Source organism: Bison bison, unplaced genomic scaffold, assembly GCF_000754665.1.
Source record: "Bison bison bison isolate TAMUID 2011002044 unplaced genomic scaffold, Bison_UMD1.0 scf7180017864304, whole genome shotgun sequence".
Classification (NCBI taxonomy): Eukaryota; Metazoa; Chordata; class Mammalia; order Artiodactyla; family Bovidae; genus Bison; species Bison bison.
In genome coordinates, this window is record NW_011494876.1 from 16,350,579 (window position 1) to 16,373,615 (window position 23,037).

At 46.6% G+C, this 23,037-nt stretch overlaps 3 protein-coding genes across 4 annotated transcripts in view; 2 read left to right on the top strand and 1 right to left on the bottom strand.

The window, feature by feature from the left end:
* QRICH1 (glutamine-rich 1) overlaps positions 1-16,074 on the top strand; it is a 42,039-nt gene extending 25,965 nt beyond the window's left edge. The window contains exons 5-12 of the mRNA XM_010851962.1: positions 1-591; positions 5,598-5,775; positions 6,363-6,517; positions 7,642-7,756; positions 12,674-12,782; positions 13,139-13,290; positions 13,621-13,711; positions 15,127-16,074. Of these exons, the coding sequence (XP_010850264.1) occupies positions 1-591; positions 5,598-5,775; positions 6,363-6,517; positions 7,642-7,756; positions 12,674-12,782; positions 13,139-13,290; positions 13,621-13,711; positions 15,127-15,319 (1,584 nt within the window). The 3' untranslated portion in view covers positions 15,320-16,074. The remainder of the gene's footprint in view (positions 592-5,597; positions 5,776-6,362; positions 6,518-7,641; positions 7,757-12,673; positions 12,783-13,138; positions 13,291-13,620; positions 13,712-15,126) is intronic.
* A 223-nt stretch (positions 16,075-16,297) lies between these two features.
* IMPDH2 (IMP (inosine 5'-monophosphate) dehydrogenase 2) lies at positions 16,298-21,554 on the top strand. Of its 2 annotated transcripts, XM_010851883.1 has the most exons (15): positions 16,298-16,512; positions 16,950-16,998; positions 17,215-17,316; positions 17,435-17,509; positions 17,849-18,055; positions 18,545-18,632; positions 18,705-18,904; positions 18,984-19,074; positions 19,173-19,268; positions 19,520-19,591; positions 20,240-20,383; positions 20,469-20,613; positions 20,709-20,852; positions 20,934-21,017; positions 21,119-21,554. In XM_010851883.1, the coding sequence occupies exons 1-15, from the start codon at positions 16,415-16,417 to the stop codon at positions 21,138-21,140; spliced, it is 1,617 nt and encodes a 538-aa protein (XP_010850185.1). In that variant the 5' UTR covers positions 16,298-16,414; the 3' UTR covers positions 21,141-21,554. The 2 variants fall into 2 exon arrangements, with proteins under 2 accessions (XP_010850185.1, XP_010850186.1); XM_010851884.1 differs by lacking the exon at positions 19,520-19,591 and having other exon boundaries at positions 16,299-16,512; positions 21,119-21,193.
* Positions 21,555-21,754: 200 nt separating this feature from the next.
* NDUFAF3 (NADH dehydrogenase (ubiquinone) complex I, assembly factor 3) overlaps positions 21,755-23,037 on the bottom strand; it is a 4,085-nt gene continuing 2,802 nt past the window's right edge. The window contains exons 2-5 of the mRNA XM_010851890.1: positions 22,760-22,968; positions 22,535-22,601; positions 22,340-22,440; positions 21,755-22,260 (exon numbers count right to left, since the gene is read on the bottom strand). Of these exons, the coding sequence (XP_010850192.1) occupies positions 22,144-22,260; positions 22,340-22,440; positions 22,535-22,601; positions 22,760-22,968 (494 nt within the window). The 3' untranslated portion in view covers positions 21,755-22,143. The remainder of the gene's footprint in view (positions 22,261-22,339; positions 22,441-22,534; positions 22,602-22,759; positions 22,969-23,037) is intronic.

A 23,037-nucleotide genomic window follows, 5' to 3' on the forward strand; every position in this document is an offset into this window, starting at 1 on the left:
ATGCCCATCACTGTGTCCTACGCCATCTCAGGGCAGCCAGTGGCCACTGTACTGGCCATTCCACAGGGCCAGCAGCAGAGTTACGTGTCTTTGAGGCCCGACTTACTGACGGTAGACAGTGCCCACCTGTACAGTGCCACTGGGACCATTACTAGCCCTACAGGAGAAACTTGGACCATACCTGTTTACTCTGCCCAGCCCCGGGGGGACCCTCAGCAGCAGAGCATTACCCACATTGCCATTCCCCAGGAAGCCTACAACGCAGTTCACGTCAGTGGCTCACCCACAGCCCTGGCAGCTGTGAAGCTGGAGGATGACAAGGAGAAGATGGTGGGCACCACATCTGTAGTGAAAAACTCCCATGAAGAGGTAGTGCAGACCCTTGCAAACTCTCTCTTTCCAGCACAGTTCATGAATGGCAACATCCACATTCCAGTGGCTGTGCAGGCCGTGGCAGGCACATACCAGAATACAGCTCAGACTGTCCATATATGGGACCCCCAGCAGCAGCCACAGCAACAGACCCCCCAGGAACAGACGCCGCCGCCGCCTCAGCAGCAGCAGCAGCAGCAGCTCCAGGTTACTTGTTCAGTAAGTGAGACTTACCTGTAGGGCAGCCTGCCTCCCTGGGGCCCAGTGCCACACCGAACTTGCTTGGCAACCTCTGGCTTGTTTACTAGAGTGATGTTGGCCTTGCAGTAGTAATACAGTATTTAGTGTTTTAATTAGGATTGGGGAGAGGGAACGGGGTGAGGGTATGGAATAGGCAGGCATTCTAGCCTGGTGTCTGGAGGTAAATGACCAGAAACTGCTTTGGGGGTAAATGCTCAGAGTGCTTTTTTGTGATCTCTTTTTAGGAAAAGTAAAGTTTTAGGTTGAGACTAACGGGTCACCCCAAGTGTTATTTTTGTCCCAGAAGCTGCTTTCTGCATCGCAAATGAACAGATCTAGTGGAACTTCTGTAGTTGAACACACAGGCTGTAAATTCATTACAGTGGAGAAGCTGTTAAATTGTTCCTTCTTTAGTTGTCATCTAAAGATGGACTACACTGGACACAGTATAGGTGAATTAGGAGATCTAAAAGATTTCCTGGTGGGCCTGTTAAAAGTGATTATCTTTGGGGAATTCTCTGGTAGTCCAGTGGTTAGGACTCTGTGCTCCCACTGCAAATGGCATGGGTTCGATCTCTGGTCAGACGACTGAAATCCTCTAGCCTTGTAGCATGGCCGAAAAAAAGAAAAAAGTGATTATCTTTGGGACTCTTAAATAAGCAACCTTTACAAGTGGGACTTTCCAACGATATTTTTATGTTCCTTAAAAATACTAAGATAGGTCATGGTTAATGAGTTTTCTGTCATGGCATCTATGTTGAGCTAAGTTTTTTAACTTTTTCTTTTGAAATGATTTTAGATTTATAGATAAGTTGCTAAAATAGACCTGTCGAAATTTTAATTTTAAAATTGCTTGGCTCTTTTTGCTAATTGTTAGTCTTCTTGAGGCTGTCATAGGGCCGCCTGTTAAGACTATTAGTAAAGTTTCTGGTCCCTTGTCTAGCAGACATTTAGACTAGATGTAGAGCCTCTGGTCTCATGAGACTGCTGAAGGCAATGTGCCTCAGCACAGGTGCTCTGGGAGTGCATGTGAGGGAGCTGGCACCAACAAAGCACTGTCAGACCAGGGACCACACTCAGAAACTCAAGCAGTAAATGATTGGATAAGCAACAGCTGGCCAAGTGGTTTCATAGAGGCAACAGTGTATTAATCCTAGGTGACTTTATTAAGGACCTGTTAAAATCCAGCTGTCAGGCCTAGGAGTAGAATAGGACAGAGTCATTGCTTCAGGTGGCTGATAATCTGGTGGAAGTAAGAACTCATGGTTTCTGTTTCTTTATAAACTCTTTACAGAGCAACATAATCAAGTGTGAATGTATACTAACACAAAAGTCAGGCAGGAATTCAGAAATCGTTCTGGGTTAAAACAGGAGCATCTTTGTGGAAAAACTGGCATTTGATCTCTTGTTTATAGCTTAGATTGACAGAATGGCACAGCATGAATGCAGAGCTACGGGTGGGCACAAGGGGTATGCCTAGGTTAACATGAGAGGAGGGAAAACTGTGGGAGAGGAGTTAGTGGAGGGGGCAAAGGGACTGTCTTCCTGAAGTGAAGAGTTGGTATGGTCTGTGGTGGGAAAATTTCCAGAATCCTGCCTGAGTGATGGTATTCAGAAGAATCAGATAGTGGTGTGTGGAATAGATTCGCGTGTAGGAGAGACCACCCAGAGACTTGTCATGGTGCACTGTGCTGAACTTCAGCCTCTCCTCCACTCTCCTGGGCCTGATGATCCAGTTTGCAGTTCAGGGCTCTTTTGTTGCTCAACGGGCTCTACTAGTAATTTGCACATCTGGGCCCTTCAACTGGAAAATCTTATTCTAGAGTCCATTTTAGTAAGTCTGTGCTCTTCTTGTTCTTCAGAGGCTGTATCTCCTTTAGCAAAGGAGACACACATGTCCCTTTATAGGGACATATGTCAAAGATTATTGCCAGGAAAAGAAATATTGGGAAGAACGCCCATCATGCAGGAAAGATTAGCTTGCCCATTTACACCACAGATATCCCTCTGTTCCCCTTATTGGGCTCTGTTCTAGGTTTTGGGGAACAGAGATGAATAAGACAGCCTCTGCCTTTGGAGCCCTCATAGCCCATGTGAAGATAATTGTGCTGTGATGTGAGTTGAACCCTAGGGAGAGCTGATGTGTTCCTTCACCTGACATACCCCTTTTGAAAGGTTTTTTATAACTTGTCTTTAAAACCAGATTTGTGACAAAACCTCCCTCCCTTGACCTCACACCCACCTCCATCTGTTCCCCTGTTTCTCCACTTTGCTTTATTCCCAGAGTTTTCACAAGCATTATCTGCACAGGCTGTCTCTACTCGCTGACCAGTTTCCTCTTCCAGCTCATGACCAACCCAGTCTGCTCTTGTCAAGGTCATCGTTGACCTGCCTCCCCATGGCCAGATCCAGCAGGCATGTCTGTTTTTATCTCATTCACAGCAACACACAATAGAGCAGACCAAGCCTGCCTTCTTGAAACTCTCCTCTGGACTTCTGTGTTATTTCCTCCCACCCTACTGGTTATTTGTCCTTCTCAGGAGACTTTGCTGAAGTCTCTATCTCCTCTGTCTGAACCATACACGTTGGTATTTCTCAGAGCTCAGTACTAATGCTCTTTTCTCCCCCAGGGGATTTCTGTCCATTGCCATGATTTTCAGAATCCTCTAGATGACTGCTGCAGAAGGTAATAATCCCTGACACCTTCTGCCAGGCACTGTCCATAGTGTTACATGTAATAACTCTTTTAATTCTCACACCAACCTTAAGAGGTATGTACTACTATCTCCATTTTACAAATGAAGAAACTGAGGTACAGAGATTAAAGTCACCTTTTAGCAAGTGGCAGAGTTGACATTCAGCCTTGGATAGGTGGGCTCCTGAGCCCATGTCTTAACCTATGTGCAGTCCATGTACTGCAGTGACGCATAGCTCTTTATCTCTAGACTGTGCCTTTCCCCTTCAGACCCTTACTATACTTTCAGCAGCCCACTTATTATTTACCTGCGTTTGGTAAAGATATCTCAGCTCTTCGTCAGCATCTCCTCTACCACTATCAAAAACTATTCGTCTCAGAAAATGATACCATCATCTACCTAGTTAGGTAAGCCAGAGTCCTTGAGTCTGCGTTCCCTTCCTCCTCACAGTCAGTTCATCAACAAGCCACATTAGTTCTGCCACCAAACTTCTCAGAATCTCTTAAATCATTTCACTGCCACCATCCTGGTCTTGGCCACCAGCACCTACTTCCACTATTCCATTTTCTATAGATCAAGAATAATATTTTTAAAATGTAGGATTATGTCACTTCCCAACTCTTTAAGGGCTCCATTTTAAATAGGAAAAACTCTACACCAGGGGTGCACTTGTATCAGTAGTTTTTAACCTGGATGAAACTTGTGTTTCCCCTACCCACTGATAGACATTTGAATGTGTGTGGAAGAATTCTGGTTGTCAAGGTGGTTGGGAGTGTTACATGTAGTGAGTGGAGGCACACTGTGAAGAGAACCTGGCTGCTAAGACAGTAGAGAAGCACTGCTCTCACCTACTAACCCTGTCAGACTCCTAGATTTCTTACTTGGGTAGATGGTGTTGCCATTGAGCAACAGGGAGGAAAGTCTGAGGAGAATACTTCTGGGTGGGCAAAGTGATGAATTCTCTCCCTAGATAGTAGTTTGAGGTGGCTTTGGGATGTTCAGTCCGAGATACACAGTACCCATTGAGTATATTAAGGCATGGTCTAGCTTAGAGGCACGTAGTTAGCAATCATTTCCACAAACATGGAGATCCTAACTGGGCAAGTTTTGGAGACTCACCAAGAAGAATGGTGGTTGAACTGAGAAGTGTGTCTGGAGGGGAGCTCCAGGGTCAACAGACATTTAAGAGTCTGGCACTGGTATTTGTTTATCTCCTTGTTTATCTCCTTGTTTAATAATGTATCTTATATCAAAGCTAGTAGGACAGTTTTTATTTTTATTGATTGATAAGCAAATGTATGTGTCATATATTCATTGTTTAACCTTCAAGTTGAATGATTTGGCATTTTTCAGCCCTTTAGGTAGGCCCTGGCATAGAAAATTGTTCAAGGGAATTTGTTTTACAATGTAGACAGGTTTGTGAGACCCAAGAACCTGTGCTTTGTATCTGTGTTGGTGTCTATCCTGCCTGATGGGGACTGTGATTGAGGGTCATGGACATTCTCTGTCCTTTTGTCTGCACAGTTTGGCTCTCAGACCATTGAGGATGGGACTGTTCTTGATTTGGAGGTGGGAAGCTCAGACAGTGCTTCCTGTCTTCAGAAAATGTCCTTATGAGCCAAAGCAGTATTATTGAGAAGGAACATGATGATTCTCAACCAGGACTGGACATTAGAATAACCCAGAGAGCTTTTAAAAATACCGATGGCAGGCCACCACCTTAGACCAATTAAATCAGGATCCCTAGGGACAAGGCCCAGGCATGGATATTTTTTAAAAGCAGCCCAGATGATTTTAAGGTGCAACTAAGTTTAACAGTCTGGACACTTGGTACTGAAAGTGTAGTCTGAAGACCAGCTCCCTTCCTTGGGGGTTTCTTAGAAATGCAGAATCTCAGGTCCCACGTGAGATCTTCCTAATCAGAATCCACGTTTTAATAAAATTTATTTGCACATTGTAGTTGATGAGCAGTGCTTTGTGCCAGTAGCTCTGGGCAATGACCAAAGATTAGAATTGCCTTTTTACATGGGAAGATTTGTCTGATACCTCTTTAAAAAGAGATTCTGAGGTGGAGCTCAGGTATTGGTGTTTTAAAATAAGAGATTCAAAAGTACAGTTAAGATTAAGAAGCTTTGCACTAGCCATTGCTGTCTCTGAAATAAAGAACAGGACTCCAAAGTTTAGGACAGCAAGCAGAAGTGCAGCTTTTTAGTTAAAAGAGTTAGAGCATTTTTCTGGCAGTTTTGTCAAATGACCTATTGACACGTTTTGATGATTTCTCTCTCATAGGCTCAGACTGTCCAGGTTGCTGAAGTTGAACCACAGTCACAGCCACAGCCTTCACCAGAACTTCTGCTTCCAAATTCTTTGAAGCCAGAAGAAGGGCTTGAGGTGTGGAAAAACTGGGCGCAGACCAAGAATGCTGAGCTTGAGAAGGATGCTCAGAACAGACTGGCACCCATTGGGAGTAAGTGTTCGGGAGGGCAGGGGGGTTGGACTGTGTGTGAAATGCAGTGGCACTGAAGCAGCAGGAAGACGGATGGCAGGAAAGTGTATCCCTTGGCTCTGGGCACTTGGGCGCTCCATCTGAATTAGTGTGCTGAATCCAAGACAAGAGGCAGGCTGGACCTACTATAAACAAGCAGGATTTGTGGGGTGTGCCCAAGATCAGGCATTTTTGTACATATGTATTTCTGGGGCAGAGACTTCTGGGAGGAGACAAGAACTAGTGAGTGTTCTTAGGGCCCTTCTTACTTAGCATTATCCTCATGTACTTTCTCATATTACAGAGGGTGGGTTTTGTGTTTTTGCTTTCATTTCTTGGCTCTAATAATTGGGGGATATGTGAGATGGGAAGGGAACCCTTTTGGTAATAGGGCAAACAGGATTATTGTCTTTGTAGGCTAGTTTTGATCACAGATACAAGTGATTGTTTTCACCCCAGTGCCTTGATGGGTGGTATCTGCTCTGTAACCTCCTTCCAGGGATATAAGAAGCCAATAAAGAAATGGCTGTTGCCAGGACCCTCACTGACCTTTGGGACTTATGTTGTAGGGCGTCAGTTGCTACGATTCCAGGAAGATCTCATCTCTTCTGCTGTGGCTGAGTTGAATTATGGGCTCTGTCTGATGACACGGGAAGCTCGAAATGGAGAAGGTGAACCCTATGACCCAGATGTGCTGTACTATATTTTCCTGTGTATTCAAAAGGTAGGAAACAGCTTCATAGGAACCTGTTTGCCTTGTGTTCCCATTGGGTATTTGCTGTGTAGTCAAATTAGAAGTGGTAACAATAAAGATACTCTCTTCCAACTATATAATGAGGTTTTAAATGTACATTTTTTAAAAATTGGAAATGTTTTTAAATGTATTTTTTTTTTAGATTGGAAAAGATCTACATGTTCACTTTAGAAAATCAGATAATAAAATAATCCCTCAATCTGGAGAAATGTTTGTTAAAATATGATATATTACATTAGAGACTTTTTTTTAAAAATCATGAAACATTTATGTAACACTTTTTGTTAAACATCTAGTTTGCAGGAAAGCAATTCTCCCAGAACAGTCTGGTGCTGACATATAGTTCATTTTCTCATTGTTTCCTGCATTAATGCAAAATAATTATTTGAAAGAGTCTAGCTAGACTATACAACTGTAGTTAGGTTTTCAGGATATCTAAGATGAAGATGAACAGGGAGATTCATTTTAGGACCAGCAGTGTCAGAGACCAGATGGGGATTTCCTAGTGTTTGAATGCTATTGTAGAGAAGCCCACGGTGTAATGGAAGAACACTTGCTGACTGGGACTCACCCTGTTGCTGAGGCCTGAGAAAAACCCATCTCCCATTTTGTTACTCTTTCTTAGCAGTCACTGGGAGCACTGGGTGAATTACGGTATATGCTTTGTCTCATTCCATGCTCTCTTACTCATGCAAGGCAGGCATAGTCCTCTCCATTTACAAACAAGGAAACTGAGCCCCCAAAGTTACAAGACTCACGTGAGTTACATAACTTAACCATAGCTAGTAAGAGACTGGCCCTGGAGCCTGCATCATGTTTTTTTGCTACCATAAGACAGTGCCTTGCTTGGGTGAAGTAGCATTCACGAAATCTGCTCCATTGGCCAACTTTCAAGAGTGTTGTGAGAGTTAGTTCCCATCCTGAAGTATGCTGTGGAAGTACTGTGCACTGGGCAGTTTTGACTCAGTGTGCTGGTTTGTTAATGGGGGACGAATGGGTAGGGACATGTGAGGGTACTGCTCGAAAATTATTTGCTTCGCTCAACATCTTGTTAAGAGTCTACCAACAGCTTTTATTGATTATTTTCCTTTTAGTATCTTTTTGAGAATGGACGGGTTGATGACATTTTCTCCGATCTTTATTATGTTCGATTTACGGAGTGGCTGCATGAAGTTCTGAAGGACGTTCAGCCCCGAGTCACTCCACTTGGTAAGAATCTTCCTAGTCCTTGGATGTCTTTTGAACCTGGGTTTAAAAAAGATGAGCTGCTTGTGTGGCTTGCTGTGATAATAGCATGTGGGTGAGGGGGCTGTACATTGCAGGCCCCAGCGTTGGTCTCTGTGCTGCTTGGCCCAGTATGGAGGGGCATGGCTCACCAGGGAACCTGGCTGGTGTGGTGTGGCAAGGACACAGGGGCATGCGGACTGTGGAGTGGTTACTCCATTTTTTTCTATTTAAATTTATTGATTAAAATTAGAATCCTTGCAAAAGTTAGAAATTATGAACTATTTCATCTGTAGATTAATTATATTACATATAGGGCTTTTTCTGCGTATATAGAATATAGTTTTTGCTTTACCCATGAATAACCTAGGCATCATATTGTGTTGGAAAGAACATGAGTTTCACAGGAGAATGTTTGAGCTGTTTATTATAATTTTTTTTAATAATATATTTAAGAGCAGTTTTAGGTTTACAGGAAAACTGAGTGGAATATACAAGGCATCCCATATATTCCATGACACCGAGTGTCCCCTGTTATTAGTATCTTGTATTATATATTTGTTAACATCGAGGAGCCAACATTTGATACCTTATTGTTAACTAAAGTCTGTAGTTTACATTAGAGTTCACACCCTTCTGTTGTATATTCTGTGGATTTTGACAGTGTATAATGACATGTACCTACAATTCAGTATCACATACAAGTTTTGCTGCTCTCAAATCCCCAGGGTTCCACTTAATTCGTCCCTCCCTTTATCCCCCTGAATCCCTGGCAACCTCTGATCTGTTTTACTGTCTCCATAGTTTTGCCTTGTTCAGAATGTCACATAGTTAGAATACTTCAGTATTAATTAATACTTCAGTATTTCACTTAGCAATATACATTTAATGTTCCTGCATGTCTTTTCATGGCTTGATAGCTCATTTCTTTTTATTGCTGAATAGTATCCCATTGTATGAATGTGCCACAGTTTGTTTTTCTGTTCACCAATTAAAGGGCATTTTGGTTGCTTCAGTGTTTTGGCAGTTAAAATAAAGCAGCTGTAAACATTGTGTGCAGGTCTTTGGTGAAAGAATAGACAGATCCATGGGACAGAATACAGAGTCCAGAAATAAAGCCACATGAGTGTAATCAATTTATCTTTGACTAAGGGGCAAAGGCAGTTAAATGGAGAAAGAATAGTCCTTTTTTCTTTTTCTCTGTTTTTTGGCTTTACTTTGCAGCTCATGGGATCTTAGTTCCCTGACCAGGGATTCAACCCCGGGCCTTGTAGTGAAAGTGTCGAGTACTAACCACTGAACCTCCAGGAAATTCCCAGGATGGTCTTTTCAACTAACACTACTGGAACAGCTGGACAACCACATAAAAAAAAAGAAAAGAATCATAGACCCAAATGTAAAACAGTCAATAATAACAAAACAAAGAAAGAACCTTTACCTATTAAAAAATAGGTAAAGGATCTGAACACATGATTCACCAAAGAAGGTGGCAGATAAGTATCTGAAAAGATACTTATCATATATCATCAGTCAGTTGCAAATTTAAACAACAGTGATGGGACTTCCCTGGTGGCCTAATGGTTAGATTTCGATGTTTTCACTGCTGTGGCCTGGGTTCAGTCTCTGGTTGGGGAACTGAGATTCAGCAAGCGGCTGGCATAAATATTGATACATATGTGCATACATACATGGATACAGTGATATATCATTATATACCTGTTAGAATGGCTGAATTCCCAAACATTATGTTACCTTAGGAAGCACCAGTCATGCTTCTTCTTATTTACCCAGATGATGTAAAAACTTAGGTCCGCACAAATATCTGAGTTTTAAGCCTGGCTCTGGCATTTAATAAAATGTATACTGATTAAGTTTTAAAAATGAGATAAAATTGACGTAGTAGTTTCAGGTGTACAACAGTGACTTGTTACGGTTGGTCATACTGTGAAACGATGTAATCTAGTTATCATCTGTCATCATAATTACTGCTTAACTGGTGGAAAAAAAAAAAAAAAGGATCATTTAAACAAATGTCTTTTGAGTGTCTACTATGTGCCAGGCAGTTCCAAGTGTAGATTATACAATTCAGTAGTGAAAAAATGAAGCTTGCAGTCTAATATGGGGAGACTGTATAAATAATCAAGTTAATTTATGATAATTAAGTACTTCAAAGGACAAAGCACAGAGAATGGAAAGTGTTAAGGGCGTTAGGAAGGAAGCCTCTCTAAGCAGATATCATTAGAACAGACACCTGAGTAAGTGAATTTCTATACATGATTTGCGGATTTTCAGACCAAGTGTGGCTGTATAAAATACGCTTTTTTAAAAGTTTTGTTAAGGAAATTTCAAGCACATATAAAAATAAGCAGAACAGAATAATGACATTCCCATATACCCATGGCAAATCTTGTTCCATGTATACATTATCTGTTTCTCCCTCCCATATTATTTTGAAGTAAATCCCAGACACTTTATCCATAAATATTTTAGCATAATTGATGTACCACAGTGCCATTATTTTACTTTTTTAGAAAAAGAATAGTCCACAGTGTCATCAAAATCTGCCCGTTTTCACATTTCCAATTGTCCCATAAATGTCACTTTTCTTTGTTTGAGTCAAGGTGCAAATAAGGTCCACACATTGAAATTGCATAGATACCTTTTAATGTTTAGTTTTAATCTTAATTTAATAACTTTTAATTAAATTCAAAAATAAACTTAACTTTTCTTGCAGTTTATTTATGGAAGAAATGAGGCTTTTAAATTATTACAGTCTAATTTTTGCTATTAATATCTCCATGCTGTAATTTAACATATTCTTCTGTCCCCTGTATTTACAGTTTATTGGTAGTTGCATATAAAGACTTGATAAATCAGGTTTTGGTTTTTCTGTGTGTTTCTTCTTGGCAGGGTTACATCCTAGGTGGGTGCCCATGATGTCTGGATCCATTGGTTCATTAGGAGTTGCAAGCATTGGTATTCTAATGTTATTACTTCCTTATTAGCTGAAATACAAAGAGAAAATTTCCCTCATCAGCTCTTTGATTTCCTAGCAGTAGAGATTATATAGAAGAAGCAGGATGAGGGCTTATTTCTTCTCCTTTGTTTAGCAGTTTTGACAGTAATGAGTTGGTTTACCAGCTTCCTTCAGCTGGGATTTCTTTGTTTAAAGAATCATTGTGAGCAAGTTAATTTAAACATATTTAATGATTCAATTCATTGCACTTGGTATCTTTAATGGTGTACAAATTGTTCTGTCTGGCCATTTGGAGCCTGTTTAAATTGGCTCTTAAGTCTATTTGACATGACCCTACTTCCTTGATTTCTGGTTCACCAAAAATGTTCCAGGCTTATCTTGGCCATTTTCTGTCTCCCAGTGTGGAATCAGTCAGCTCTCCATGGAGGCTGGTTCCTTTCAGTGTTAAATGGTATTTCATTACCACCATCTGGGTGGTAGGGGTGCTCGTTGCTTCTTGGGTTGGTCATAGTTTCTAGGCAGAACTACAAAAATAAATATAAAATAGAACATTTTGATACTTTACAGTTCAGATTCAGAACTATGAGGCTTTTATATGTTGTTTCTATCTGTAACTCCTGTCACCCACGCTAGGAGTTCTGATTTTCAGATACTGAAGTTCACTTTAAGTTGTGCTGTTCAGAAGTGATTAAAGGTAGGGAAGTGACAAGGTGGCAGAGAGAACCCAGAGAAAATAGAGCAATCCTAAATGTATGCCTGGACCATTCCTAGGGCTAGCCTTCCCCAAGGAGAGCATCTTCTGTCACTCATCCTGCTTAAGATTTGTCTGAGACTAAGGGAGATCCCCTGGAGAAGGAAATGGGAATCCTCTCCAGTGTTCTTGCCTGGGAGATCCCATGGACAGAGGAACCTGGCGGGCTACAGTTGTTGGGGTCGCAGAGTCAGACACAACTTCACAACTAAACAGCAGCCGCGAGGAAGTTTATCTTATTGCTATTGGGCCACAGAATAGAAGAGTAGAGGCAGACGAGCCCTAAAGAGGTGGAAGAGTACTAATGAAATCAGAGGGCCAGCTTTGTCAAGACCAGAGAAAAGGAATGTATTGGGCAGAACATGTTTTCCCCTGCTTCTAGAAACAGCCACCCTTGGTGCCTGCCTGGAGAATCCTGAAACTCCTGTAGGAGAATGCTGGTGTTTGCTGCTGTTTCACCATGTTCTCAGTGCCTGGTACACACACACTTGGACATTGACTGTTTTATGAACACATGAAGGGGGCTTGGTGATCAACCTGTGTCATCTTTGGTATAGACCTACGTGTCCAGAGCCCTTGATCAAACCACTGCCTTTGTCCCTGTCCAGCTTTCAGTTAGCTCATGAAAGTAAAACCCACCCTGTTGGGGAAACCTATCAGGGATCTGAATATCATTCTCCTCTATTTCCAGAGGGGGATGAGAATGGATGACATAGAGGTTTAACAAAGACAAACAGGGGCATGTATACCAGTTCTTTGGGCCCTGGTCTGGACACCTTGGAAGCTATGATGAAAGCTCTGTATGCTCTTTTCAGAGAAGTTTGCATATGTGCAGAGGTTGATTTATACTTTGCCAGCTCTCTGAGGGATGTCCTTTTACCTGATATTAACCTGGAATTAGAGGAAGAATTAACATCCAGTGAGAGCGATAATGGAGGGCCGGGGTTCTCAAAGTGTGGTGTTAGGAACTTGTTGAAAACACACATTTTTGGGTCCTCCTCCAGAAACTTGGGTTGGGACTCAGCTGTTTGTGTTTTAACAAGCTTTCCAGATGATTCTGCTATATCTCAGGAAGACTTCTCCAGTTAAACTTGTACTCCCGTGTGGTGCTCGCTGTGCCTCATGCCTCCCATCCTGCCATCCTCTTGTTGTAGCAGTACTCTGTTCCTCCTAGGCTATGTCCTGCCCAGCCACGTGACTGAGGAGATGCTGTGGGAGTGCAAGCAGCTCGGGGCTCACTCCCCTTCCACCTTGCTGACCACCCTCATGTTCTTTAACACCAAGTAAGTGTTCCAGAGGCTCCATGCTTAGCCAGTGCTAGCATCCGCCCAGTGAAGAGGGTAGAAACTATCCAGATGGACTTCTGAGATCCTTTGACAAGCTTGAGAGCCTTTGGGCTAGTGAAGCCCTCCACCCCACTTGGCTACATTTTGTGTGGTGACCAGTAAGGCAGACAGCCTTGCCAGGTCCCTACCATCAGTCCTTATGAGACTCCTCCACTGGAGAGTGTATTTGGGTGTGGGCCTGCCCAGATTGTGGGAATGTGGGCAGCAGCTCCTCTGAAGCACCGATGGCGGAGGGTAAGTCATGGTCTCCTCCTGGCACCCCTCCCTTTGCCTTGCTTTCGCTTGTGGTGCAGATACTTCCTGTTGAAGACAGTGGACCAGCACATGAAGCTGGCCTTCTCCAAGGTCTTACGACAGACAAAGAAGAACCCCTCTAATCCCAAGGATAAAAGCACGAGTATTCGGTACCTGAAGGCACTTGGGATACACCAGACTGGCCAGAAAGGTAGGGAAGGAGGCAGGGGTTGCAGAAACAGGTGCTACTAGTTCTGCCCAGCCCTCGTGCCTGGGGGGCTAGTGACGAGTGTCACTAGGGGATTTGCAGATAGGAGTGCTCCCTTCCCTTCTCCCCAGTCACTGACGTCAAACTCTTCTAGAAGCAGAGATGCCCCAGAAATGATAGCTGCCTTTTCCTTTCATATTCACCGCCCATGCCTCATACCCTTTTCCTTCCCGGTATTTCCTAGTTGGGATGGCTGAAAGCCTGAGGTTCCTAATGTGAGCCTAAGTAAAGGCAGTCTGATGCCGTGTCTGTGGTGGGGGGTATGTTTTATAGTTACAGATGACATGTATGCAGAGCAGACGGAAAATCCAGAGAACCCACTGAGATGCCCAATCAAGCTCTACGATTTCTACCTCTTTAAATGGTGAGGAAGCTGAGTGTGACTGGGGGTGTGGGTGTGGGTATGTGCGCGCCTGTGTGTGTGTGCATGTGTGTATCTGCGTGTGGGTGTGTGTGCACACATGTGCTCACAGAAGCATTCTCAGTTCCCAGGCTAAGTAACAGCAGATTTCAAAAGGCTAAATATAGAAGCACACTTACTGGTTTTCCCAAAGCATGTGCCCAGGGCTGCTCCCTGCTGGTTCACTTTAGTGGAGAGGGGGTGAAGGTGAAGGGGGGAAGGTACAGAGAGGCTGCCTCTGTCACATAGTGAACATATAGCCCTGTTTTCCTGGTCTTGACCTTTGGTCACTACACCATAGGTCTAGGGGAGATCCTCTTCCTGGCTTTTGCTCTTTCTTGCTTCTGCAGTTGGGCATATCATCCTCACAACACTGCCAGCAGATCTTTCAACATGGTAGGTCTTAACTGTGTTACTTAGATGAAAACCTTCAGTGATTTCCTTTTATTCTACAAAGAAAGACAGTAATCCTAATTACTGCCCTAATTACCACAGGGCCTTTCATGCACCCTCCCTTGCTAACCTCTTGTCCTCATAGCTCTTGGCTCTCTAGTCACACTGCTTTTCTCTACTGAAGGGTATCTTACTTTCCCTTCCTCAAGACCTGTGCACAGAATTTTTCCCTGTTGGGCTCACCATGCCACCCCCAACGTTTGGTCAGTTAGCTCCTATTCATCCTATCCGTTCTTCCTAAAAGAACTTTATTAGAGAAGTATTTCCAGATTGCCTACCTGTTCCCTCTGGCTGTTTCTTCTGTAGCCCTTACCACTGCTTGTTATTTTGTCTTTATGTAACTGTTTTGATTGCTGTCTGTCTCCCCTCTTACCTGTAACTACACTTCATTATATGGGAACTCTTTGGTCTTATTCACTTCTTTTAACATCAGCACCTAGTGCAGGCCTGGCACACAGTAGCCCTTGATAAACTTGGAATCAGTGGATGAATAACTGTTAAAGGATGGCATATGCTACAGCACAACATTGGGGGTGGGTGTGAGTCCAGGTAGAGGCCACAGCATCACAGCAAGCTGAGAAGTCAGATAGATGAAGTTGAGAAATGAATGGATGGGGTAGAGGAAACAGCATAAGCAAAGACTTGGAGATAGATAGGTGGTGAAACTGGTTCAGCGTCAGATATGGCTGGACTCAAGTAGCTGAGCCAGGGGAGGCCTAATCAGAAGACTCAGCGTGCGAGGTGGGGAGCAGAAAGTAAGGACATCTTAGAGGTAGTGTGCCCTGGCTGCGTGGAGCTTAGGCGTTATGCCACCATTCTTTCCAGAACTTCCCATCTTTTGTAGATAGCATCTGTCCAGGAGGTTCAAGGTGGGAAGGTTGAGATTATGACACTTTTACCCAGCTTTTTACCCATATATTCTCCAGCCCCCAGAGTGTGAAAGGCCGGAATGACACCTTTTACCTGACGCCCGAGCCGGTGGTGGCCCCCAACAGCCCGATCTGGTACTCAGTCCAGCCTATCAGCAGAGAGCAGATGGGGCAGATGCTGACTCGGATCCTGGTGATACGAGAAATTCAGGAGGCCATTGCAGTGGCCAGCGCCAGCACCATGCACTGAGAGACCCCTCAGCCATGGTGCATGGGAGACCATCCAGGAAAAAAACGGACAGACTTTCACACTAAAGAAGAGGCCTCCATTTTTTTTCTTTTCTTTTTTATTGGTATAGTTATGAAGCCTTTCAGACTGCTTCTGTTTCAAATGTAAAAGGAAACTTTGCCCCCTTGTGCATCTTCATAAACCTGCTGTGGGGACTCCTCAGCCCATAGGGGCTCAGGGTTTCCTGAGAGCCAGATGTCCTGCAAAGTTGCTGGCTGACTTTTTTGTGTGTGTGTGGGGCCTGAGGAAAGGGCTTGGACTGTTAGGAGAAATGTGGCCCCTTCCTTTCCTCCAGAAAGATGGAATTAATGATGGATGGACCTTCCAGGGAATCTCCCCAGCTGGCTTCCTCTCTGACTGGCAGACTTCGCTGACCACGGGGGAGCCACGGTCTTTTCTTTCTTTATGCTCAGACACAAACCTAGCATCTTAATGGAAGGAAAATGAGGGGAACTTCAATTATGATTTATTAAAGACAATTTCTATTACACCCTCCTTTATGACAAGTGACATTTTAGATGTTAAAGTAAAAACTTTACCATGCCTTTTTTTCCCCCCTACTCCGGCCTAACACTGAGGCCTTAAACCTGAGGCTTCTGTGCCTGATGGAATTCTTGTAACATACACTTGTGTATCATATAAAGATACCACTCTGTTTCTCTTATGTATTCTTAATCTAGTTGTTTATTAAGAATGACAAGCACGTCTTTTCAACATGCTAGTGAACAACGCCTCTTTATTTGGGAAGAGTCTGGCGGGACGGTGGAAGCCAAGCCTTGCCTGTTAATTGCTCAGGGCAAGGTCCTCCGGGAGGGGGTTGCGACGGGAAACATTCGAACTCCCCGGCGACTCGGTTAGGGCGTACTGTGCGCATGCGCTCCCCCCCGCCAGCCCCGCCCTAGAGGCCAATGGGCTCCGCCTTTGCGTGCTGCGTCCTGACGTAAGCGACGCGCATGGCGCAGTGACGATATCGGTGAGTTTATATTCGCGCGGCCCAGAAGACAGAGGCCTCTGCGGTGCAGTCCTCGGAGACACGCGGCTTTTCCCCGCCTAGCCATGGCCGACTACCTGATTAGCGGGGGCACGTCTTACGTGCCGGACGACGGGCTCACGGCACAGCAGCTGTTCAACTGCGGGGACGGCCTCACCTACAAGTGCGGGCCTCGCGGGCTCACCTGGGCAAGGAGAGGGGCGGCGTGCTAGGGAGGCCGGGTGGGGCCTCCACTGAGCCCGCTTAGGTTGGGCGTGGGGGGAGGGTTCCAGAAATTCCCCACTGGTATCTGAGGTTTGGTTTGACAGGTCTGAAGCGGGCGGGATGGAGAAGGCATCTTGGTAGCGCCCGGGATTTCCAGCCTAGGAACTCCGTTCTCTGGGCACATGGAGTTGTCAGTTGGCCAGGGGTGCTGATGACAGCTGGTGGCAGAAAAGGTCCCCGGTCTCCATCTCTGTCTTGTTCTCTACTTCTGCCTTGCTTGTGATATTCGGTTTAGATCATTGCCCTTTCTGCTCAAATGCCTTCAGAGATGATCTGTGAGGATGGCATCGCAGGCTGCCGTAAGCCTAACCCTTATTCCCAATTCCCCTCCCATAGTGACTTTCTCATTCTCCCCGGGTACATCGACTTCACTGCAGACCAAGTGGTGAGTATGGACAGGAGCAGGATCCTGAGTGTCAGGGTTGGATAAGGTGCTGCTATCCCCTCTCGGCTACCTCAGTAGATTGTGTTTGGGGGTGGATGCCTATGGAAGGGTTTTACTGGCATGCAGGTCATACAGAGCACCTGTTTTGTGGGGAACATGGTACTGCCTTGAGGTATATGAAGTGCTGTTGCACATTAGTCTGTTTTATTTCTTTAGGACCTGACCTCTGCTCTAACTAAAAAGATCACTCTGAAGACCCCACTGGTTTCCTCACCCATGGACACAGTCACAGAGGCTGGGATGGCCATAGCAATGGCGGTGAGCACTACAGTGTGAGGGCAGAAGCAGGGGCCACATCTGTCTTTCCCAGAGGCATACAATCATGATACAGTTTTTTGGTCACTTTTTCCCTGTTTTCTTTCTGTGTATCCTGCAGCTTACGGGTGGTATTGGCTTCATTCATCACAATTGTACACCAGAATTCCAGGCCAATGAAGTTCGGAAAGTGAAGGTCAGAACGGCGAGGATCATGATCATTGAGTTCCTGGGAATTTCACGGTGGTGGAGTGGGGTGGGGATGGGTGATCTATTCTCCTCACTTTTTTCTCACTGTGGGGGTTCATTTCCTGAGGAGGAGCCTGAGACTTTGTGTCTTACAGCTGCAGAAGAGGACCACGTGGACAGTGCCTACAGTCCACTCATGTTTCCTAGCTCTGGGTTTGAAGTGTTTGTGTGATTGTGATTTGATCCTGTGGCACTGCCAAAGGGGGAGTTGGCACAGATCCCAGGCTTCAGACCAAGAGCTGGATGAAAATGGTTCAGAAGTACCTTTTTTCACCACCCTTTCCAGAAATATGAGCAGGGATTCATCACAGACCCCGTGGTCCTCAGTCCCAGGGATCGCGTGAGGGATGTGTTTGAAGCCAAGGCCCGGCATGGGTTCTGTGGTATCCCCATCACTGACACAGGCCGGATGGGAAGCCACCTGGTGGGCATCATCTCCTCAAGGGACATTGATTTTCTCAAGGAGGAAGAGCATGACCGGCTTTTGGGAGAGGTGGGTAATAGCACATCCAAACCCTGACAGCCCAGGGCTAAAGATTAGAAGGCTTCTATTCTGTTGCCCAAGTGGCATCTCTGAGGGCGCTAGTGTTCAGGAAGGATGAATGCTCAAGTTTCTGACCCTTTAATAGGACTCCTGCATCCCTTCTCCACCAAAAGCTTTGAATCTGCCAAAATGTTTGCAGGCATACCCCAGTTTTTTGCCACTCCCAGAGGGGGCCAGTGTTCAAGGACGAACTTAAGCCTCTTCTGTCATTGCTTTGGTATGGCTCTTTCTCTGTAATGTGCTCCATGTACCTGGTGTCGTTTCTACTAAATTCTTTCTCTTGCCAATAGACAGACTGTTGTGTTTACTTGACGAGGGTAGGCTGGATGCAGGTGTCTAAACATGGTGGTGTTTGGAGCCTCACCCTTGAGTTAGGGCAAGGTCTGTTGGGAGACTTGATCTCTTAATGTCCCTCCTCATAACTCTCCTTTCTCATAGATCATGACAAAGAGGGAAGACTTGGTGGTAGCCCCTGCAGGCATCACATTGAAAGAAGCAAATGAAATTCTGCAGCGTAGCAAGAAGGGTGAGTCCTCGAGGTAGGAAGGGTTTAGGAACCAAAGACCAATGTCCTGATTTATGTCTTGCCTACCCTCAGGAAAGTTACCCATTGTAAATGAAAATGATGAGCTGGTGGCCATCATTGCCCGGACAGACCTGAAGAAAAACCGAGATTACCCACTGGCCTCCAAAGATGCCAAGAAGCAGCTGCTGTGTGGAGCAGCCATTGGCACTCATGAGGATGACAAGTATCGGCTAGACTTGCTGTCCCAGGCCGGTGTGGACGTAGTGGTTTTGGTGAGCTGCAGCCCAGGCAAGGTGGGGTGGTAGGAGCAGCTGCCATACCAGTCTCACTGGGGCTACATTTCTGTCCCAGGATTCTTCCCAAGGAAACTCCATCTTCCAGATCAACATGATCAAGTACATCAAAGAGAAATACCCCAGTCTCCAAGTCATTGGAGGGAATGGTGAGATAAGAGGGGGCACTGATGTATGTGGGGCGAGAGTTGGGGAGCTAGGTCCCATGTAGACCTTCACATGAGCCTTTCCCTGTTTCTCTCTATAGTGGTCACGGCTGCTCAGGCCAAGAACCTCATTGATGCTGGCGTAGATGCCCTGCGGGTGGGAATGGGCAGTGGCTCCATCTGCATCACTCAGGAAGGTAAGAAAATGCTTTGGCAAGGGCCTCAAAGACCAGGCTTTAGCAGGGCCCTTAGCCCCACATGCCTCAGAGCCAAGTGCTCTTTTGGGAGCTACAGAGTCCAACAGTAGGGGCAGCCCCAGGGCCACACAGGCCCCTTGGATGGGTAACAGCAAGACAAGCTCTCGTCCTTCACCTGCCACTTCCCCCGCCTGGCCTCCTCGCTCCTGCTCCGTGCCCTCTCTAAACTCTGGTCTATTTGTTTTATTTAGCGGCTCCCAAGATCCCTCCAGACATAAAGTCCCACAGCCCCAAATGCCCTTCTACTGTCACGGGCTGCTATAGTAAGTCCGGCCCGGCCCACTGGCCCGGCCCAGCTGCCCACTGCCCGGCTGCTTGGTTGACTGTAGCTGTAGCTCCCGGGGTTTGTGGTGCTGACGGGTGGGCAAGGCAGAGTGAATGACAGACCATGGTTTTGGGAGCTGCTCAAGAACACAGCTCCCTCCTCTTCTTGGGTGTTTATAGGGCAGGCCCTTCTCCAGGTAGGCCCTGCTCTGCCCACATCTTCTGCAGTAGGCACAGCTTCAGGACCAACTCTGGGCTTCCCTTTCCACACAATCACTGCTCTGATCTTGCCTGAGCAGCCCACCATGCAGGGAGCAAGGGGTGGGTCTCTGGGTACTAACTGCACGGTGACCTCTACCCCATCTGATACCAGTTGGGTGGGGCTTTCCCGGCTGCTGACTGCACGTGCCTGAGGCTGCCCTGGGCCATGCACACATGCACGCGCACATGCCAAGGGTGAGTGGAGGCCATCACAGCTATTTGTATTATTTAAGGCAGACGGGGCAGCAGCCATCCCAGGCAAGACTTTTCTCAACCAGGCTGGTGCAGGTGGAGCTGAGAGCTCCTGGATGCTGATTTGTGGCACCAGAGCCTCTTGTCTGTCCCCACTAACTCCAGCCCTCCATTCGTCCTCCATGTCTTAACAGTGCTGGCCTGCGGGCGGCCCCAAGCAACAGCTGTTTACAAGGTGTCAGAATATGCGCGGCGTTTTGGTGTTCCTGTCATTGCTGACGGAGGAATCCAAAATGTGGGCCATATTGCCAAAGCTTTGGCCCTTGGAGCCTCCACAGGTGAGACCCAACACTCAGGAAGCCTGGTGGGACTCCTTTCCTAATGCCATTCAGGGTCTTCCCCCAGCACTCCTTCTGTCCATAGTTATGATGGGCTCCCTCCTGGCTGCTACCACTGAGGCCCCTGGCGAGTACTTCTTCTCTGATGGAATCCGGCTAAAGAAGTACCGTGGTATGGGTTCTCTCGATGCCATGGACAAGCATCTCAGCAGCCAGAACCGATATTTCAGGTGGGACAGGCAGTTCAGTTACCCCTTGCTAATCTTGCACCAGCATCATCATCCGTGTTTTGACTTTACCCATGTTTCCCTGGCTCTCCCTGCAGTGAAGCAGACAAAATCAAGGTGGCCCAGGGGGTGTCTGGGGCTGTTCAGGATAAAGGATCCATCCATAAGTTTGTTCCCTACCTGATTGCTGGCATCCAGCACTCCTGCCAGGATATTGGTGCCAAGAGTCTGACCCAAGTTCGGTAAGCTTAGGGAGCTAGGACCTTGGGTAGCGGGGCTGGCCCAGGGCCAGCTGTCCACATCTGACATCTGCCCCTCTTCAGAGCCATGATGTATTCTGGGGAGCTCAAGTTTGAGAAGAGAACATCCTCAGCCCAGGTGGAAGGTGGTGTCCACAGCCTCCATTCGTAAGTGGCAACCCTGTCTACTCCTCTGTCCTTGGGATAGAGGTCTCTCCCCTGCCTCCATCCTCATGCCCTCATTTCACAGCTGGTTCTTCTGCCTACAGGTATGAGAAACGTCTTTTCTGAAAAGCAATTATACAGCACATCCCGTCGATTTTTCAATAAAAGTTTGAAAAAAAGTGATGCCTGATCTTTGAGGTCAACAAGCAGGTGGGGCTCTGCAGCTGCTGCTGTCACAGACACACAAACACACAATACTGTCCTTCCACAGAAGGCCTCTGGCCTTGAGATAAGGATGCTCTAAGGAGCTGGAAGTGGGGGTTGCTAACTAGATTCAAAAGCTCCTCCTAGGGTAACTCAAAAGGCAGTTCAGATCAGCTCTAGCCCCCAAGAGTTTGGTCTCACACTGAGAATCTGACTGTGGGTATTTACAAAGGGTCATGGAAAAGTCCATGGGGCTTTGGACTGGCATCCACAGGACCTCCTGCTAGCCCAAAGTTTGGCCACATGGGACCAGGTTTAGACCCACATATGTTCTCTCAACCTTCCCTGATGGCTTAATTGGTAAAGAGTCTGCCTGCAATGTGGAAGACCCAGGTTCTATCCCTGGGTGGGGAAGATCCCCTGGAGAAGGAAATGACAACCTGCTCCAGTATTCTTGCCTGGAGAATTCCATGGACAGAGGAGCCTGGTGGGCTGCAGTCCATGGGGTCACAAAGAGTTGGACATGACTAAGTGACTAACACTTTCACTTTTCATGTATTCTCTAATGTAAGTCTCTAAGGGACATCACGGAGGAAGCACAGAGGTCCCCTCAAATCTGTATGTGAGCAAATAGATAGACCTACAGTTTGGAACAGGTGCCTGTATTGCCCCCTGGCCTCTCAGAGGCCAAGCCATGACCCCCTGGTTCGTTCACAACCCCCTCCAAGAACTCATTGAGCCAACAGCTCCTGGCCAGCAACACAGGTAGTAGACAATCAGACAAGCAGCTTAAGTTATTAATTTGCTGGTAAGCAAAACAAGTCTTACAGTGCCAAAGGGGAGGGGCTAGTAAAAGCTCGGCACCGCTGCATTCTGCAGAAGGTGACAAGGCCCTCCTGGACAAGTCGGGTTAAGTTCTGGTTGTTCATTCTGCAGCTTGGGCCTGAGATGTGAGTGCAGTCCCTCCAGGTGGGGGAATGAGAGCAGCTCCTGTCACTCGGCCTTCATGACAGAGGAAGTTGAAAGTGGCACAGGCATTGGGCTGCAAAGAGAAAGCTAGCGTCAGCAGGGCCAGGGCTCGGCCTGGGCTCCCCCTCTACGATCCCCAGTCCCGGACGTACTGTGTCCTGCACCTCCACCGCGATGCCCCTCTGCCTCATGGCTCGCAGCACGTGGGGCTGCAGCCGCTCAGTCCGGTCTCCAGTGCCCACCACAACAATCTCTAGGAAAGGATAGGCTCGGCTAGTCTACAACCAGCTCGGTCGAGAGGGTGCCTTTCTGGGGCTCAGCACTTCAGCCCTCCCCTCCTTCAATACCTATCCGGGGCTCCAGCATCCAAAAGAGAGAGAAGCTTTCCTCGGTGATGTCCTGGTAGGAACCTACCTGTGTGGGGAGGCGGCAAGTTAAATATAAGCCCACGTAGGTTTTCCCAGAGACCCTGTACCTGCTCCAGAGCGGGATGAAAGAAAAGCCAGGTTTGCTAGGGACAGGCAGGCCCGTGACTCGGGCTTTCGGTTTCCTCATTGTAGGGAAGCGCTCACGTTCCACTGCACCACCGACTGTGGGAGGAGCGCGCAGGGTCCAAACACGCGATTCCCGTTGACCACGAAGCCGCGGCTGCTGTAGCTGTCGATGTACATGGCGAGCGGGGACTCGCGCTGCAGCAGTGAGATGCGCGTCCGTTGATACAGCTCGTCATCCACTGGCGTGAGCCGATGTCCCCGCCGCGGGGCCCTGCGGAGAGGTACTGTCAGGGGGCCGGGAATGGCCGGCCGTGGGGCGGGTGGGCAGGGACACCCCGTCCCGGGTCACCACGGCC